Source organism: Phalacrocorax aristotelis, chromosome 12, assembly GCF_949628215.1.
Source record: "Phalacrocorax aristotelis chromosome 12, bGulAri2.1, whole genome shotgun sequence".
Lineage (NCBI taxonomy): Eukaryota > Metazoa > Chordata > Aves > Suliformes > Phalacrocoracidae > Phalacrocorax > Phalacrocorax aristotelis.
The window spans coordinates 9,361,102-9,381,782 of record NC_134287.1 but is presented as its reverse complement, the minus strand read 5'-3'; the positions used below and the strand labels follow the sequence as shown (position 1 = coordinate 9,381,782).

The 20,681-nt window shown below is 42.8% G+C and overlaps 1 protein-coding gene across 3 annotated transcripts in view; it reads right to left on the bottom strand.

The window, feature by feature from the left end:
* NEURL1 (neuralized E3 ubiquitin protein ligase 1) overlaps positions 1 to 20,681 on the bottom strand; it is a 172,100-nt gene that overhangs the window by 50,259 nt on the left and 101,160 nt on the right. For all 3 annotated transcript variants that reach the window (XM_075107533.1, XM_075107532.1, XM_075107534.1), the window contains exons 2-3: positions 18,871 to 19,112; positions 13,895 to 14,216 (exon numbers count right to left, since the gene is read on the bottom strand). In XM_075107533.1, coding sequence (XP_074963634.1) covers positions 13,895 to 14,216; positions 18,871 to 19,112 — 564 coding nt within the window. The remainder of the gene's footprint in view (positions 1 to 13,894; positions 14,217 to 18,870; positions 19,113 to 20,681) is intronic.

The following is a 20,681-nucleotide window of genomic DNA, read 5'->3' as shown; positions in this document are numbered from 1 at the left end:
ATTGTTTGGAAGTTTCAGGATAAATGGAGTTCAGTCACCTAAACTTTAATAACAGTTGTGTCTAGCAGGAGCATCGCAGCAGAGCCTTTGGCATATGCAACACAATATAAAATTCAATCATGACACAGTAACTCATTGTTTCTGCCAGAAACACACTCACAAGGCACAGAAGTCAAACAAAGGTAAGGCACTTCTGTTGGACCGGTAGCTTGGCTTTCACGCTTTAGCACGAGTTGTCCAATAACCCAGAGGAGTTGAAACCACAGTCCCCTGTCAGGAAGAAAAGCAGTAACTCCACCTGCAGAAAGCAGACACTTGGGTAATTTGTCCCACAAATATGAGAAATCTGAGCCTGAATTGGGAGCTCCTTTACCACTAAAATTAAGGATGGCTTTTTGTCCCTAAGCACTAGTTATTAATCCGGTGTACTCATACCAGTGTGTAAAGGCTTTCTTCTGCAGGCAGTGCTTGACTGCTTTTCCTGCACAATTAAATCCTAATAAATATTCTTCCCTTATAAAAATATTGGACCAATCTCTGTCTGAGCATTTTCTTTCTCTTTTAATGTGAGAAAAAGTATTCCTAGAACTTGGTAGGAAGCAAACAAGCAATCAAAAATCCAAGTGGTTATTAAAGCTACTAGTGCCCAATTTGATGAATCCCAGAGAACCACAAAAGGAAACTGCAGCAATCAATAGAAAACAGGGAAATGGTTCCTTAGTCCTCAAGCTGGGCATTGAATTTGTGCAGTGACAAACCCCCTGGGGCAGGCTTAGGGACCTCGCCTGCCTCCTGTGACCTGCAAGAAGCAACACTTGCTCCTTCCTGCAGCCCTTTCAGCTGCTGCTCAGCCGACAGCACATCCTTTAGAATAAGGAGAGGTACAATGGTGAGTGGAAGCAGGATTTCCTGCTGTGTTTGGTTCCAGAGCCAGAGGCTCTCTGTAAGGAAAGGGAAGCCTCCTCATGCCTTCAAGACCCTCGTAGCCACAGCAGAGCTCAATGTAAAAGAACAGACTGACGGCACTCCACTCTTTCGATGGGAAGCCAACGTAGTCCTGAACTCCAGACATAAAATTTGAGAGACAAACATGTATTGGAGAGAATAAATGAATGGTAAGGGTCCCAAAGAGAGTATTTCTCACTTATTTTTCATTCTGGTCTACTTTTAGTAACTCCAGATGAGCTACTCATTTAACCAGTTGAACTCAAAAGGATTCAGAACCTGAAATCTGAAACATTTCAGGACAGTCCATTTTGGCAGAAGATCTCAGCACAATACAGCCAGTTTGAAAACCCATTGTTACTAAATTCTCATGTCCTGGCACAAGCTAATAAAGCAAGTGTGTTCCCTCTCCACCTGTGACCAAAGACTTCTTAGTCTGCAGAGAAATAAATCCTGCTAGTTTCTGTTGTCACCCTCATGCTGTAGAGCCAGCATGGACCTGATAATGGGAAACCACAACACTAAAACTGGTCTGGGATATTCTTTGGTGTCACCTTCTTTTCCACCTGTGGCATCGAATGACAGAACAACAGACAGGTCTCTAAACAAAATCACTGCAGCCTTGACTGCAGTGAGGAAAAGCTTCACCGCAGTGAGGAAAAGGATATTAAATATGGAGACAGGGTTGCAATCAGCCTTTCTGAGGAAATAATAACCTGGGAAATTCTGACTCATGCTGATTTGTGATCAAGGACTGTGACTGAGATACCAAAAAAAGGAATTGAATCAGATTTTCATGGCTGTGTCAGAATGAATTAATTCTCATCATATAACTAGAAAAGATTTAACATCACAGAAGCATTTTTTAGAATGACAGCAGGATATGGAGGCTGTGGTAAAGAAGAAAACATGATTATTGGGCTGGAGAGACTGACAGTGAGGAAAGATAAAAAAGAACTAAATATACCATAAAATAATAGCTTGGTCAAATAGGCCGATAGGAACATCTTGAGGAGGGGACAGCAGTTGTGAGCATCTGGGGCTGCTGGCTGCAAATACATCCCGGATGATGCCTGTGCCAGAATAACCAACAGTGAAACATCTCCAGAAATGATGGTGAAGTTGCCTTTAGGTCTACCCAGAAAAGTTGGAGAAGATGCTATCATTTACTGCTGGTTTTCACCCTTTTGCTAAAGCCAGGAAGAGATGGCTGCAGGACTTGTCCCATGGCTGCTTTTACCCCTGTGCCCCCCTGAGAGAGGGGCTAAGAATTATTTTTTCTCACTTTTGTGCTTGCCAGCAAAACACTTAAAATAAATGTCAGCTGAGCTTACGCTGAATCTAGCTAAACCGAAGTCAGGCTATTTCCCAGGCTCAAATTGTCAATGATTGTTATTAGCAGAAGACTTCTATAATAAATTAACTATATGATGAAAAGAGACATTGCAAAGTTGCAAAAAGAGGGATAGGTGTTATCAAGAGCAGAACAAAAAGCCACCAGTCTAATTTGGGATATAAGAAACACATTTGACTCAGATATTCCCCATGCGTCATGTTTCTCCTGTGTCTTTATGATCACTTTGATAGAGACAGTGCCAGTAGTACGTATCTGACCTGATAAAAGAGCTCACTTATCTTCAAGGAACATGCCAGGCAACCACAGTGGCCCATGCAAAACAGTTCAAACATACGTAACCCCCTGTGCTTCCCAGATAAAGGAGGGGAAAAAAAGAAAAAGAAACCAAAGCCTTTGAGTTATGAGAATTATCAACACAAAGTCAAAATAAGCCAGTGATTTACAAGTGTAAATTGAACCTCGTACGAGTAAAGAAACAAGGCAAGAAAGGAATGGTCACTGCATTGTTCTTGCCTTCCCCATCAATATAACCTGGTCTCTCTTTGCTGAACCTGCCCCTCTTCCATCACATTCAGACAGCAGTGCACCTTGTTTCCATGCTTTCATCCTCCTGCTCCCCCTCATGCTTCTAGACCCCTTCTTACACCTTCCTGCACTGAAACTAGCCATGTTTTCCAAGAAAAGCAAACATTGCTGGGAGGCAACCGCTCTACCTCCCCTCCAACTTCAGCACTGTGTTCCAGCCTCCCCTGCTCACGTCATCTTCTCCTCCTTCCCATCCTCCTCCTCCATCTCCTCAAAGAGTCTTTACTTCTCAGGCCAGAAAAACCATTAAGCACAGAGCCTGATCCCTGCATAACCATTGATTACTGATTAACCACAGACCACTGGTTTTGACCTAGCAAGCCCTGCACAGAACCCAGTAACAAGCAGATGGTGAAGAAAAAGATCCAGCAAAGCACTTAAGCACATGGCTATCTTTAGGAATGTGAACTAACAGACTTACTCAAGCATATACCTGATTTCTGGCTCACCAAATACAACCACATATGTGCAAGAGGCGGGTAAGTAGTTAACCACCCTGCTGAATTCAGGCCCTTCAGCCTATGCAGTTTTCTTTTCTGAGCAACTGAGAATGAGTAATCTGTCCAGTTGGAAACTACACACCTTTAAAAATGGTATTTTACTTCCCACTTGAATTTCTCCTCCATCAGCTTTCATCCATTAGCATGCCAATATAAAGCACCCTCTGCCTCAGTGTGACACTGTTACTTAGACTCTGGAGATTATCTGGGTTTTATGGAGCAGAAGTGTTTTTAGGTCTCACATCTGAAACTGAAGCACTAGAAATAATCACACAAATGGTCATAATAGTGATTATGGTCTAGACCAAATTATTTATGTATTTCTCTTAAGTGATTGAGCCAATTAGGCTAAGTTGAAATTGCTAGTCTCTGCAGCTCCACAATGAAATTCTCCATCAGTTCAGTTTTCTTTCTGTTTCTAGCACTACCTTCAGCATGAAGCCAACTTCCTTCCACCTGGCCGAGCAGCATTACAGTCAAGACCTGCAGACTCTACCATGTTAGGAATGAAGCAACAAAAAGTGTTTTGACAAATATGGGCAACATCAAGGCTCATCTCAGATATGTGTATACTCCAGTGTATGGATTCATTGAATCAGATCCAGCTAGAACCAGTCAGGCCTAGAAAGAGAGGTAGAAACCAACAGGACTGGTGTTTTTGTAAAAAAGATGCTTTCACACAAGCCATGATGGGATAACAGAGAGGTCTACTGGTGCCTGTGAAAGGCTCACAAGAGTGATGGCTGCTGCCTACAGACACCAAAAAAAGCAAAGAAAATCAACTAGGGAAACACCAGGGCAGATTGAGGAGGAAATGCAAATGTCTATGGAAATATATTGATCAAATTGTCATCAGTCTTCTGGTTCAACTAAACACTTACACAGCTCTGAGGTGCTGGGGTCCTCCGGTCTTGGGCATGCAGAGAAAGAGGAAACAGTATGCATTAAAGATTTTGGAGGCTTCAGATCTTTCCATGCAAATGGTGTAGTATTTATTGGCATGGTACCAGAATGGAATAGGATTATTGGATTCTAAAGGCTTTTTCCCTGGAGTGGTCTTTATCCTCTTAAAAGAAGATCGAGCAATTAATTTTTATTTTTTTCCTGAAGAGAACTAATCATCTGTGAAGTGTCACACCAGTGGCCAGATGCATCGCAAGAGATTTTCATCTTAAACACACCCGCGATAGCCAGTGACACAAAATTTGATTCAATGGCCAGCAATCTGATTTATCAATCTTTTAACCCTAGCTACAGCCTAAAAATTTACCAATCCCAAATAAGTTTAATTTCAAAATCCAATAGGACCAGATGGATTGGAAATTTCTTTTAAAATATTTCTGTGAAGCTATTTAACATTAAAATGATGTTGATGCATTAGAATCAAAACCTATAAGTGACTGGACATACTGTTCTAGCCAATATACATGGAAATGCTTTTCATAAATTTCATAAAGTTCTGCCAACAGTATTCTGCTATGACTCCCATGACAATAGGAAGAAACAGTTACCTAGTGCATGTCAGTACAAGGCATGATATTTTCACCAAATGCCATAACATACGAGAAACATGTCATACTGTCAGAAGAACATATTATTTAAATGTGATTAAAAGAGCATGATAGAAGAATGCAAGACCCAGATTTCCCTGAATGTCTGAGCCAAAGAGAGGAGCCCAGCATCTCACTGAGCACAGCACCTTGCAGGATCAGCTGCATCATAAGCAGAGGTGATGTAGCCTCTGCATCGAAATCAGGAGTTGTTTCAATGCAGGGAGTGTATCTTGGAGAAGTAGTAACTCAGCATGACTAAGGATGAAAGGCAGTAAAAAATAACACCTGCACTTGCAGACATTTTTTCCAAGGAACACCTAGAGAAGCTGGTCGTTGTTAGAGAGAGAACACTGGATTCAATGGACCTTCAGTGACCTAGAGTGCATGTCCTAAGCTAAGGCCAGGTCTAGGAACAAGACTGCAGCAAGCTGAGGACAGAAGAGTAGTAAAAGACCAAGGGCTCACTCAGCCCCAGACTCTGCCTCCAGCATGGGCAAAGCAGATTTGCATGAAAGGGTGCACACACACACGGGGCAGCACAGGGATCCCTCCTCCACACATACTCCCATTCTCCCCAACCCCTGTCACACCTTTGCATTTGCCTGCCCCGGAAGCACCACTGAAAATTTTAATTTTAAGAAATTCTTTCATTTGACTCAATCCATCCTCTGTCTATACAACCCCAAAGTTGCACTGTACTGTTCGTACAGACACACAGTCATATGCATTCCATTTTGTACACGTCAGATAAGGGTCACATACAGCTGGAGAGCAGAGAGGTTGTTTCTGCCCATGAAGTCCAAACTAATTAATTTCTTTGGCATAAATGAACAAATAGGTCATTCTAGCCCATGTATTGGCATTATGATTCAGCGTGAAACTTCGTGTCTAAGGCCAGTTACTGGTAGCAAGTATCAGGCACACTTTTACTCATCACACATGGACAATAACTCTCTGATGCAAGAATGCACCATAATTTAGCGACAGTTATACTGATAGCACGGTTTGGTGAGAATTCAATGCTATGGCAGGAAGTGCTGCATACTTGACTGGGCTGGGCATTGCTGCATCAGTCCATCAGTGCTGGAAGAGTAGCTTTTAGTGAGTGCAGACCTGAGCTGCTAATGAAAGATCTTCTGTGTCTGTACAAGCAGATGACACCACTTGCATTTTTGCTATCTTTCAGCCACTTGTGAGCAGTTACACCCACACAGACCTCGAGAGGCTCATTTCTCCTGACAAGAGCACATGGAAGGAGATGTCCTGGCTTGGATCAGCACAGGTTCCCTCAGTCAAAATGCTTTATTTTCTTTGGGACAGGCCATGCAAGGTCTGGAGGAGCTTCTGCTGCTCAGTATTTGACCAAAGAGAAGCGATGGATGAGCAAAAAGCAGGGGCTAGATTCTGCTCACAGTGTAAAACCAGACTGACTCCACAAGAGGCCGTAAGTTTAGGACTGTAAAACTGGGAGTAGAGTAGGGCTATCGGTAAGGATTTCCAGACTGAATCCAACAACAACAGTTCTGTTTATACAGCTTGGAAAAACAAACAGAAGCTTTGGAGTACAAAGCAATCTCATTTTTAGCTCTGGTGTTGATACGGATGGAAAAGCCAATTTAATTTTATTAAAGGTGTCAAACTTTTTAAATAACTCAGACACCTACAGGGATAGCAAAACCATATCCTCTGCACGGTAAATTGCATATTCAGCAGCTGTGATACCAATTAGACACTGAAATGACAAAGTGCTATCTCATGCCAGCAGACACATACTGTACAGAGCCAGTGTTTAGTTTTATCATATAAGCAATGTCTAGCTGTCATCTGTCATACAGGCTTAGGGAAAGGGCCTCCACAGCTGGAACAGCTGGAATTGCAAGATTAGCAAAAATTGTTATACTTTCACCAGATCATCTACTCAGTTTACATCCAAAACTTACCTCCAGCTCCAACTGTCTTACACCAGAGTAAATGCACTCTGTTTATATCAAGCTATAGCTTTGTGAATGACGAGGAATTAGCTTCCAGCATTATAGCCCAAGGTTTGTACAATTTAAACTATTTTGGCGATTACTTCGGAGACAGGTATTAAGAAAGCTGCAAAGATTAAGTCCCTGTACCAACATATTCTCTCCGCCTTTCTTTTATAAGCCATTATTACAGAATTATAGTAGGAACCACACTAGACAAATGAAGGAAAATACAATTATATATGGCATTAAGTATCAGATAAGAGAATGTATTTTTTTAAAAAAAAGCAACATAGATACCTTATCTCCTAATGGTTTAAAACAAAGTGCCAAACCTTTGTTAACAAAGGAACTCTCTGAAATGTTTCTCAGAAGAATATACTGTTCCACTAGTGGTGCATTGTTACTCTCTAAGGCCCTGCCTATACAAGAGACTTCTGTAACCAACTATAGCTATATAATAAATTCAGTATATATTCAATTATTGCAGTAGTTTATACCTTTAGTAGAAGTAAAAGATGGTGAAAGCCCTTTTAATTGGAATCACTGTTTCCAGACTACAGGTTCCACAATCGTGCTAAAAAATAACAACGCTTAGCAAAGGCAAGATAAACTTCTTAGTGTAAAGCAGCAATATTTACCTCCTTAAAGCAACAAACAAATCAACTATCAGAACAGATATTGAATTGAAGGCATAATTTTTTTTAACACAGGAGCCTATCTTTGCAGTGTCAGCACCTGAACTACAGCATACGCATACCCATAATGTAAATACCACATACAATTGTCAGAGTTTTCATATTTCCTTGGGCTTTTATGGGAAACATGGAAAGTATTGTTGCATAGCCCTTCTTGCATGAGTTAGGAACAATATTTCAGCTTACCACAACTAAAGGAACTTTATAAAGCACAGAATTTATTTTTTCCACTGGTTATTCTGTCTTATTAGAGTCTTCATTTTTCTCAGTCTGGGCAACAACAGCCAGACTAATCCCTCTTAAGTTTATTCCTACCCAGGTTCACTTGCAGGCTCTCCTGATGCTGATGCAGATAAAATTTTGGATTATGTACATATCCCCAATAGCACATTATGTGCCAGATTTTGTCCTTTCTGCTCATGTGCAGTAATGCTTTAGCTCCATAAGCAGGCCTGCTAAGGCAAAGGTGGCTTAGGTGAAAGCAACAGGTACACTGCACTACACTATGCTGATAAAATATACGTAACGCACACAGCATGTGTGCAGTTGCATAATTCAACACCTCGTCAAGACCCGTTGAAGTCTGAAATGCTGATTCCTCAGAGACTTTTTCCTTGGCATCTGGCTGTTCTGACTTACTGGGCATTTGCCATTCAACTGCAGAGCCCGAAACCCCCAGCGCTGCCAGCGCAGGCAGCGGGAGGGCAGGGCAGGGCCAGGGAGACGCTGCCTTCCCGCCTGGGTCAGGCGGGGCCGGGGACAGATGCCAGCCAAGCTCATGGGCACAAGTTCTCCCCGTTTACAGTCAAATGCAAAGGGAAAAAAGCCACTGTGTTCACAAGGCAAAAATGAGCTCTGGCTTGCTCAAAAAGTGCCTTATCATCATAAGCAAGACAGAGCTGGAGGACAGGCAGACCTTCAGGTACAGGGAGCTGCCTTTGGGCTGTGGGCTAACTTTCAGGTACTTATTGCATCTGGAAAAATATGTCCCTTCAGAGGTGCTAAGGCAAAGCTGGGATTAAATAAAATGGCAAGAGATGAGTTAGTTATTAAAGTGTTTTCACATTTTTAGCCATGTTAAAGAGCTTCCTGCAGCTGCCATAGAGACAACAGCTACAGAGAATAAAACTTTACGAGCAACTTAAATTCTCTCTCCCCTTTGGAGATGGGGAAAAACAATGACAACTGACTGTTTGCAGGTCGTGTATATCTTGCCTTCATTAAGTAGGACTCTGTTTAAACACATATTATTCTTTTCCATCAGACAGTCACAGACTTCCATGGAGAGGGTAAATAGTTTATAGCTTCCACTTTCAACAATACACTATAAAAATACACTGCAGTCATATTTGATTATCTAATTTTGTTTAGTGTGAAGCACACTCAGCAGATCAGTCTGCTTATTTGCATGTGCCAGAATAGCAACAGAAATGGATTCCTGTGGGCAATGGAAAATAAATTTTCCACTTGGGAAATACAATAGTAATAACAACATGGTAAAATTGCAGATGTATGTGATAAATTAGATTTGTCATCAGCCTTATACCACTCACACCTGAAATTTGCCCATAAATCCACCTCATTTGCGGCTTATTTAATGTTTCTTCTAAAGGTGCCCTGGAACTAGAGATTCAATTTACCTAAGGATTGACAGGGGTAAAGAAAGCAAACCACATTTCCTTCCTTCCCTACAAAATGTGCAACCTCCTTGTCAAATATACACTAGCTTGAATTATGATAAATACATACACACACATATATATACTGAAGTATATATTTATACTGTTTCTACCTCAGGTGAATTTAATACATGTACGTTGAATACATGTGCATTTAAAATTTTCCCAGTTTGCAAGGTCTTAATAGTTTTTCACATATTTTATCTTTTCAAGAGGTGGCGACGCTTTGCTTTCAACAGGTGCCTCTCAGTGTGCCAATCTAAATACAATTATCCTCAGTTTTCCAAGTCTGTGCTGGTAAAAGACTAAGACTACTTTGAAATACTACATGAATTCAAGTAGAGATGAATGGGAGAAGAGCGTCAATGGAGTAATAAACAATAAAGGGGTTTGGTTGCTGACCATACTAGTAACAAATGGGACTATGGAAATGAACAGATCATTCCTCACGTTACCCCACTGGGAATACAGGGCAGGGATGATATACTGAAATCATTATTTATTTGCAGTCCTATTTTTCCATACTTTTAGAGCATATCTGTCACACTTTGAAAGAAAAGACACTAGATGCTTGGACTAGACGATCTTCATAGGTTCTTTCCAGTCTCAACCATTCTGTGATGCTGTGCTACAATATCACTGCCCAAAAAATAGGGCAATTTTCAAAAAGGCACCATACAGCAGGTAAACCTGGAATTCCCCACCAAAAGTTACAGGAAAATGCTGAAGACGTGCATTACGCTTTAACTTACACATCACTAAGGAAGGCTGCCACCCTTGCTCTCCAGTGACGAGTCCATAGGAAGTGTACATGAACGTTTCTTAGTCTATGCCAGGCTCACTAGCCGAGTGCTTGAAAGAAGCAGCCTAATATGAGACAACACCATTTGGTTCCCATGAGCTGCCGTCCTTCGTCCAGGGCTCTGAAGACCCCAGGATTTAAACAGCTGGTCCTTCCCTTTTCTTTTTTGATGCTTTATCATAGCAGCAAGGCAGCAGATTGCTTATATTCCATTTTTCTCGGACTCTTTTTAAAGTGTGAATGAGCATGTGTGTATGTTGAAGTGATAACATAAGGCTAAGCCACATTTCTAGTAAATATTACTTCAAATTATCCTGGAATGTAAAAGTGCACTTGTGCAAAACTAGCTGCCCAAAAAGGGAAGCAGAGCTGTAAACCATTCTGCCTTCAAGTTGAGCGTGTCAGCAGGACAGTCACTGTATAAGGGCATGTTTACAGGTCACTTAAGCCTGCATCTATGCTAAAACTCATGCCCTAAAACACAGAACATGCATGCACTCGATTGTAACAACATCTCCTACACCACCCTTTGTATTGTGTCAAACAGCAGCTGAGACCTCGTGGTCAGAGGAGCACCAGATTCTAGGGTGAATTTAAGCCTTCTTAGGTCTGTAACATGGGTAGAGGCAAGGAGAGCAAAGAGTGACCTCCCACCCGTGACCAAGCATGCGAGAACTGCAAACCGTATCACTGAAGCCACCTTCAGGGTGGATTTAAGCCAGACTCTCATTTTGACTCACTCCAACAGTGATGGCCAAGACAGGAGGTCACGAACTGACTTTGGACCACCTCAGCAGAGATGCAGTGGACCATCCAAGCCATTTTTACCTGTTTCAGGACAAAATCGAGTGGGCAAAGAAGCTGCTTAAAGGGTTCTGCTTCTGAATGCACAGCAAGAACAGTCGGACCCAGCAACACCTGTAACAGCTACATAAACCTGTGCATTGCCAGCAGTAATGACATGTGTGCAATTATCAGTAAGGCTGATGCTATGGGTAAAGCCATAAGCAAAAGGAAATTAAAAATTAAGGTACAAACCAGCTGTTTCTCTTTCATCCACAGGCACAATTTAGTGATGCCAGAGTGTTGTGCAATGCCTGCGACGCTGATAGAGAGGGAGGAAGGACTGAGCTGGGCAACAAGGCTGATAGCTTCCCTGAATCAGATGACACTGCTGTATAAACTCTGTCAAATCATTTAACTCTTCTAGGCTTTGGGCCCCCTTTTGTTCAAGTCTTTCTTTGTTAAATCTGTAAGACAGGAACAGTGTCGCTAGACTTGGTCATTGCCCTGATTTACTGGGTCCCTAATTTTGGCTGGAACTGCTACTGTAATGCAGATAAGTGAAACAAAAATGTTAAGTTTTGGAAGTTGTGACTTTTGGGGACATAAATGCATGCTGTGCATTCCCCTGTAGAGCTGGGATCTTGCAGTGACACAAGATTTACTGCTGCACATCTTTCCTTTGGGCAATTCTGATTTTGGAATTGAAGTTACATTACTGGGAGTGGGGAGGGAATAATTCTGTAATTGACAGAAAGACAGCCACCGGAAATGCTAAAGCTTTTGGTCAGATTCTTGGGTGAAATACACATAAAAGCAAATGGAGACAGCACAGAGGTGCAGTATGATCCTGCAACCATACAGTCATTGGGAAAATAGTGAGGCTCAAGAACAAGGAACATGTTTGGGTCTGGGGGAAGGAATAAATCACTGAACTAGAATCTGAAATGCTAGGCTGTTCTGTTCAACATACCACTCCAGCATCCCCAGCCTCCATCAGATGCCCTGCATGCCATACCAGGCTGAATTCAACCATATGTTTGTAGCTAAGCTATGAAATTCATTTGTCAAGTCCTGGGAGTTTTTGGCAAGTTGTCCTGTACTATATGTGTGGTCTGCCACACTAAAACAGACACGCAGAGCATTGTAGTGGGTATGCCTATAGGATCCAGAGGCAACACAGCCGACGATTTCCCTGTTCTGAATTTTAGTGCTGTGCAATAATGAATGGAGATAGAGAGGACTCAAGTTGAAGATGTTTCGGTGCAGTTGCTAGGCTTACAGCCTGCCGAAGGCTGCTGGAATGAGCTATAAATACGTCTCTGAGCTCCACGCCAACTGTGTAAACTCAGAAGCTGCCTGCTTCATTCAGGGACTTTATACCCACCAGAAAGTCCAGCGCCTGTTAGACTAGAGGCAAGCCAGTGGCTGGCAAGAGTCACATTTTCCTTGTGAAAGGGGATGTGGAAGATCCTAGGACAAAGCAGGGGCGGATGATGGATAGGAAATTATTTCTTGGGTGTTTTGAAAGTAAACACATAATCCAGAGTTATGGGCCCTCATTAATCAGGCAGAAGAGTCCTGAGGTGCCAAACCTCACAAGAACACAAGGAGGAATTGGAGTCATTTGTAAGTTCTTCCTAACTGAACCCTTGGCATGACATTTGCCCAAATTCTAGATCCCAATTCAAATATCACCACCTTGGCCTATGAACAGTTGCCTAGTGGCTCCAATTCAAGCTGATTCACAACAAAAGATAAATCTTCCTGCTACTTAAAGAAAGCAAAAAGCTGCCGAGAAATTCTTTCATTCCTCTGCCTTGTGCAATCTTGGGCTGGTAGTTTTTGCAGCAAGGAGAGGTCAGACCCATTTCTTCATCTTCTGAACACACATCCCTCTTCCCTGCCATGTAGGTTGCTATGGCAGTCCTGCCACTATATTTTTTTTACTACAGCAAGCAGTGCAGAAAGGAGTCAGAACTGTCAGAGGAGGCTTCATTAAAGTTTTTGATATATAGCATGAAGATGTCATTTAAACAAAGATTATCAGGCTGGATGACAGGAAGAAGCCAGGATCTCTCTCAGCCTAGCAAGATCATATCATCAGAAGGAACTGCAGCTCATGAAGATCCGCAGGTACCACCTAACCTTTTCCATGGTGGAAAAAAGACCCATGAAAATACTGTTACAGCAAGAAGTGCTGTGATTTGCCCCCCAGTGACAAAGCAAAGCCAACTCTAAGGCTGAATGCTGACACCTGTGGTCCCCCAGCAGCCTAGCTGCCCCTTAAGTTGGGAACTTTGAGACTTTTTTCAGTTCTTCTAAGATGTACAAACTCACATAGCCCAACCTTGACAGCCTGCACATTTGGGGCTAGATCGAATCCTCATGAATGCCAAACTATCTCCATTTCAGCTGACAATGGATGGCAGAAAACACAGGCACTTACACTCCTCATCCTCCAACCCCAACTGTATATCCAACCTTCAGGTTCCAGAGGACCAATCAAACTCCTCTGTGAAAGCGACATCCTGGAAAACCTAGCCGCAGCTGCTCCCAGGTAATTTGGAAGATACCCATTCAAATCTACCCACTAAACCAGCCAGAAAATCATGACAGTGCCATCCAGGAAGGATTTATCCATAATACGTAAAATGCATTTCCCCACTTCAGCATGGGGAAAGCAGCAGATGAGATAACAAGAAAGTTTTACAAGGTATATGCCACACTCCAGATTATGCTCTGAAACAGCAACAACTCTGAGCAGAAATCCACTTATTTACAGATGGCTTCTAGTGCTATACTGTACTGGTTTCTTCTCACCTCCCACTTATGTTATATTTACGTGTTAAGTTTTGAATACCCACTAATCCAGGCTGAGGTTGAGAGATGCTCTGGGGAGGAACAATGGCTGTTTCCCTCCACCAGTCACAGCACAGCAAGAGGGACAGGCAGTGCCAGGCTAGCCCTTCGCTGGGGACGGCTCAGCATCATCTCTGCACATTTAGACACATCTACTCACCTAAGAGCTGTACTCCACGGGTGAGTCCGTAGACATCAATCAAAGCCCAGAGGGGCTCTGCTGTCCTCACCCCACTGAAGAAGAGCATCGCAGCAGAGTCGTTCACCCGATAGAAAACCCGTCCCTTCTTGTCCACCCAGAAGGCTATGATGTTTCCCTCATTCGCAAACTCTTCTGGCAGAGCCTTGGCCCAAAAACCGCTTTGGGAAACCAAGTCGGGGCACGCATACTTCGGCAGAGTGTCAGGGTTAATCCTCGATGGATCCTTGGAAGTAAACCCGAGTCGAAGAGCCCCACTCCAGCAACACTGCTTTTTAGTGATCTGCAAAGATAATAGCAGCAATAACAGCGTTTGGCACTTGAACATCTACTTACGCACTACAGGCTCCAAGCCGCTGAGCACCGATGGCCACCGTGCAGATGAGCCCACTAGGGTTAGGAAACATTTTATCCACCAGACACTGCTGTAGCTTTTTCAGCTGCAAGCAGCAACACTGCACACTTGGATACAATACACATATTAATTAAAAAAAAAAAAAATTAATTTATGCGGAGAGGTGAAATGTAATTACAGCTGCATGATGACTCAGTTCTATTTCTAGGGCAATTTCTTTTGACCTAGGAATCATCTTTTTGCAAAACGTGCCCAAAATGGCCATAAGAGCTTTTATCTCAGCAACTGCAGCAGCAGAGCTCTTCCCCTGCAGTGCTCAGATGATGGAGTCTCTCGTGACCTGAGGGAAAAGCACTGGTTCCAGAATCCCAGTCACCACCATAGGGTTTTCTGGGTTTCCCAGCCAAGTGAAAGACAGTCTTACCCCTATTTATCTTGTCAGACTGGATGAAATCACAGCCTTGCAGCAAATAACTTGCATGTAGGAAAGCACAATTTAAAGTATATAACTACATTAAATAGACAACTAGGAGGCAATGATAGATGTTGTCTGATGATTGAGGAAAACTATTTACTTCAGCCGTGAGTGGTGTTTTTCAAGATATGTTATGCACATCTACACCCCAGCTGTCATTATGCCATTACTCAGTGTGGCTGCGGTCAGGAATGTCTGCTATACTTTTTGGGATGGTGCATGTGTCATATCCACCCTTCTGCACCTGAGAGACAGCAGGACAAAGTATCACAGATGCCTCCAGGGTCATCAGCTGCTTCTCACATGGACTGAGCCCTGGACTGAAAGGGATCTGTCAGGAGCAGGCAGCTGGTCCCAAACACATGCAGTACATCAAAACACCACCCAGTTACCATGTCTCTTTCTTCCCATGGAAGCAGAGAGTCTTCCAGGGTTAGTATGGTCTCCAGATGGCAATGACACCCTTGGAGAATTTATTCTTTCATTTTGTTGTTTGAGTATGAACCTGCTAGGAATTTTTCCTCTCAAAGGGATTCAGCCTGTCAGCACCCAGACTATAGGTCTTTCATTTCAAAGATGCTGGGTCCAACCTTGATGTGAGGCCAGGAGAGTTCCTGCATGCTAGTTGACACATAACTGGTGTTCTGTTCATGCACTGAACCTGCAGCAAACATGAGAGTACTTGAGATAGGCCTCTTCCATCAAAGCCTTGGAAGTCTCAAGTTGTTTCACTCTTGGCTGCAGGACAGGAGCAGAAACATGGGTAGGTACCACCTACCAGATGTCACACAAAACTTGCTACCTTATTGTAATTTCTTGCTCTGCCAAAGTGCTAATGGCTTGGATGAGTGGCAAAGCCAGAGACTGAACTGTCCAGGACTACAGGACTTTGTCCTCAAAAGCCTGGCAGCAGCCCCTTGTGTCCCAGCTTGGAAGCACAGGATTTTCACCAAGGGATTCTCCATGACATTTTCTTTGGACTTCTGAATTCTCTTCTAATCACACTTGTAAACATTGTGGTTTTCTTTCACATGTTTCTCTGCAAGGCAAATCTGGAACATGTATGTGCCCTTGGGGGCACAACAATTTCACAACAAAGACATTGTTCAAAGCCTAGAGACTTCTGGTTTGTAATTAAAGTAGCAGATAAAATAACTCAGGGCTTCAGAAAAAAGTTATCAACTGCTCTTTATCCCTATTCAGTCTAGCCAAGCATCTAAACTGTTTACATGAAACACTTGAGCACTAACCTCAGCCCCAGGAACTATGTGAAGCTCCTGCTTCTGGGGTGGCACTAAAAAGTACTGAAGCAGATTTGCTGTTTCATATGCCTGGCCAGGTTGGGATAGGATTATGCATGTCCCCGGTGGGAGGGGATGGATGGGGCATACACGTGACAAAACGGGGAATATATGCACACTCCAAGACGAAGCCTGGATTATTTATTGCAGCAAATTTACTGCAAGCCCTAAAAGCTTTTGGGTCTGAGATAAATATGGCCTCATTGTTATTTGTACAATTTAGTCTTTCACAGTCTCTTGCCAATGCTTCACAGCAGTCACAGGCCGTACAAAGTATTCATATGATAATCGAGGCTGCACATGTTCCATGTATTAATCAGCACCTATAAACAGTTCTCAATACAGTCTGACCACAGGCAAACTAATATCCAAATTAAAATCTAGTATAAAGCCTGCCAAGAATTAGACACAGCTGGACAAAGGGTACAGAGTTTTGCTAAAAAAGGCAATGATTAATGATGGACCAAAATCTCTCTTTAGCAGCCACTGCTAGCAGAAAAGCTTGGGAGGACCACCGGGTACCAGAAAGGAAGGAAAAGACACAATCTACATCCAAACTGCTAAGCCATGGCTGCACCCACAGATTCAGGCTCCAGCTCTTTACTGCCTTGTGCCACCTTTGTCAACCTCACCCTGCTCCCTGGCAGTGCCCTGAATTAGATGGAAGAAACCATACTGGGACATATATATTGGAGGCAAAGAAAGAGGAAATCTGGCTACTTGATGGCATTCCCAAAGCTGCAGACAAATCTCAGAATAAAACCCAAGATAGAATACCTAATAAAGAGAATGAAATTTCCTGACTTATTTTCTGTAGTTTTCCAAAGGGAGTTTAAACTTTATAGAACCTTAATGGTTGGGTTCATGGTTAGTCTTTAGCTGGTAAGAAGGTTTAAGATGCCATTTTCCACAGGCACACACAATAACAAGGCAGTTGCAGGATAGACTTCTAAGAAAAGCAAAGATATTTTCACATTTTCATCCATCCCTAGAGTATAAGTTCTGCTGAAGCCTGTTGATTACTCCCACGAGACCTTCCCACTGGACTCAGCAGGAACTCTGCTCATAAATCCCTTGTTCAGATTTGCATGTGTATTCTTCACGTATGTTACGCAAGCTAAAATCCTAAAATATACAGTGATAAACAAGCGTGAATTTCCAGAGATAGCTACATTGTTCAGAATGAGGAAGAAATAACCCAGAACCCTTTGCCTAAACCACTAAATCCACACAAATCTTTCATGGTGTTTTCAAAAATGAAATGCTGCTTTCATCTCCTCCCAAATCATTTTTTTGCAGTTTGTCTAAACTGCTGGCCAACATGGAAAAAAAATCCATGCCAAAAGGCAACATGAGTGAGTCCTGCTGGGTTTCTAGCCTGAATGGAAGCTGTTAAGATCTCCACAGGAAACATAACAAACCTGTAGGAGGGATTGTCTACCTATGGGGCGGAGCCTGAAATCACTGAAATATCTCTATATTTTCAAAAGAAGGCATCTTCCTCATTTCTTGCTCCTTTGCTGCCTGTAAGGGAAGAGGCAGGGAAGGCTGATACACTGCTGTAGGTCCCAGCACTCTGGGACCTCTAGCAATGGGCAACAGAAGGATCGTTCAGACTCAGTAGCCACATGCAGATAAATCTCCTGGAAAAACCTTTGTCCGTAAATGAAGGATTTGCAGGCAGATCTTTCATGTGTGCCATGAACTAAAGTTGCCAAAGAAGATGACCTTCTTTGTGCCAAAGAAAGGCATGAAATCAGCTAAGAACTGAAAAATGCAGTCCCACAAACTAGAGGGAGATTGGAAAATATCTGTGGATTAAGTTTAAAGGTCCCCAAGATCCTTTGGGGTGCTGAGAAGCACTAAGAAGTGCTTTGGTTCCTAAGGGCACTGATGAATTTCTTCATTGGGAAGCAGCTTTTGGTGCACATGCTGTCTTAGAGGAGCTGAACTTCCCACACCAGCTGCAGCACAAGGGGTGCCAACTCCATCCTCCTGACTACAACAGACACAAAGGAAGTGAAATCAGCCTCCACCAGCAAGAAAAATGTGATGCCTGCAATGTTCTCTCCTTTGACCTTAATGCTATCAGGCGACTGATTCAACAAAGCAGTCAGCAGACTGCCAGAAAGACCCTTTTCTTAGATGGCAACTGTGACTGCACTGACTGCTACTTTCATCCGTTCAGCCAAACCCTTTTATCTTCCTTACCGAGCACACACGCAAGTACCTTGACTTCCAGGTCCTTTTCACCTTTTACCTCTTGGCTGTGGAGAGGCTGACTCCCACCTCCATGAGACCAGCCCTCACTGCTGCTTTCTTTACAGGAAAAAAAGTGCTGGAACTAAAGAACTGAAGGAAGAAAAGTTGTGGAACTGAATGCATTGACTATCTCCTCACCCTCCCTCAGCCCACCCAGTAAAAATCCTTTGCAGGATGCATACAAAGCCTAGAGGACATGTTGGCTAGAGGGATACTGAGGCTGCTGCCTTTTGGACTGCCCAACAGAGCCCTTTTTTTCTTGCTGTTTTCCAAGCAAACTCAACCTATCTATTGTTTCTTGTCTAACATCAAGGTAAGGTCTTCTGGATCATGGATTTCCCTTTTGTTTACAGTTTCTACAGCAGTCTGTACCAATGGCTCCAACAACTACAGTGAAAAAAGAAGAAATGCCAACAAAGGTCATAGATCTTTAAGGCCAAGATCTGACTACTGTGCTTTTCAAAAAAGGGCTAAAGACCTGGGGCACCCCAACATTCATTCACAGCAGTTCCCGTGGCAATAAGGGAAGGTTTCATTTACTCACCTTAAGCCTGACTTGTTCATAAATAACGATGGGCCTGTTGCTGAAGGTAATGGCATTGCAGAAGCTAGCCTGGCGCTTCACTGCCTTCTGTGTCGTGTCCATGATGATCTGGGATCCCTTCGTATGAGGATGGAAAAGCAGAGGGCTAATGGACAGAGCTCCACACTGTGGGATGGGGAGACAGTGCTTCTGCTTATGGTGGCATCGGTGTGAGGAAGCTGAAAATGACCCACCTATGGAATCTGAAAGCAGAATGGGGAGAAAAGGGTTTCAAATCTGCTGTGAGTAATAAGTAAAAACACTTTCAATGCAAAAAAAAAAAAAGGCAGGAGTACTTCAGAGGGGAACTGTAGATCAAAATATAAGTTAGTCAGATGCCCACTCTGTAAATCACTAAAGACTTCTAGAGCATCTTGAACAGTAAAGGCTACAAAGATACTGAAGGGTCCTATCCGGACAGTCTGATAGTACAGAGCATGACATGGAGACCACAGCTCAGCACTGAAATCACAGGCCATCTTGAGACCACACATCAGAAGAGAAGGCAAGAGTTAGTTCCAAAACTGGAGCAAAGCACATGTGAAGTGGCTGTATCAAAGCCGCCGTGCTTAGGGAAAAATCTTCCACTTCAGTCCCATACAGCTTGACAATTTCTCTTACTCCTCCTTTGCAACAGCAATTCCATTGATCATTGCCTCCATGTGTCTTTGGATCCTATCCACCCATGCTAATTGCCAGCTCAGACACATACATTGCTAATTTATATTCAAGCACCACTCAGCAATAAACCACCTGGATTCCTCCACCAACCACTATCCATTCTCCTCTCTCCTCCACCGATGGGAACCTCAGCTGAGATCCCACTTGTCCTGAGGGCATTGATCAGCACGCTATGATTACGGTAAGGAAAGCGAAGAGGAAGAAAGGCTATGAAGCAGGGGGAGATTACATCTTTCTCTAACCAAGGCCCTACACAAAGAGTCAATGCATGTTCAACACAGTCACGACAGCAGTTTTGTTCATTAGTGAATGGATGCATGAGTTTCTTTTCAACAGGGAGCCTGCAGCAGTTCAAGCACAAAACAATCATTATACTGAACACAAGTCATCTGTTTCCTTTTCCTTGTGTGCACATACACACTACACTATGCACATATGTTTGGGAGGAGATACTCGTAGATTTGGAAACAGAATAAAGAGTATCAACAGAATAAAGGATTATTCTGTGATAGACTCAGGGATGCAACAAAAGCAAATATGACCTTAACAATATGCCAGTTTGCTTTGTAAAGACACATGACTAAACAGTACAGTTGAAAACTCTATTCCTCAAACACATAAACTATAGAAACTAATTATATACATTCTTTATGCAAATTAATTGCTGACACTTATGTCTACGTAGCTACTATAAAATAATGCTTACACCTCTAATGTAACTCTCGGCTTTGTAATAAAAACCCTGGACCCTATTCCTCCCAGCCTTTGGGTTAGTTTTAGCTTGTAAATACATGAAGTTGTAATGGCACATCATCAGGGTGAGCCTGAACTCTACCGCTATCTCTTCTCTACCCACAGAGCTTAAAATCCTGGTTTCTGATGAGAACACTTGAATTCAACTTCAGCATCAGCCATTCCAGCCTTCTCCCCTCATCTCCATGCTGTTTTTTTCTCCCACTTTCAGCAACAGTGCTATCCCTTCAGAACAGAGCAGGGAGGCCAGACAAACAGGGCTGTTACCTTTAAACACTTTCATAAATGCTTTAAGGGAGAGATGAACCAACTGGGAGTTGATGCTAAAAATTATGTGG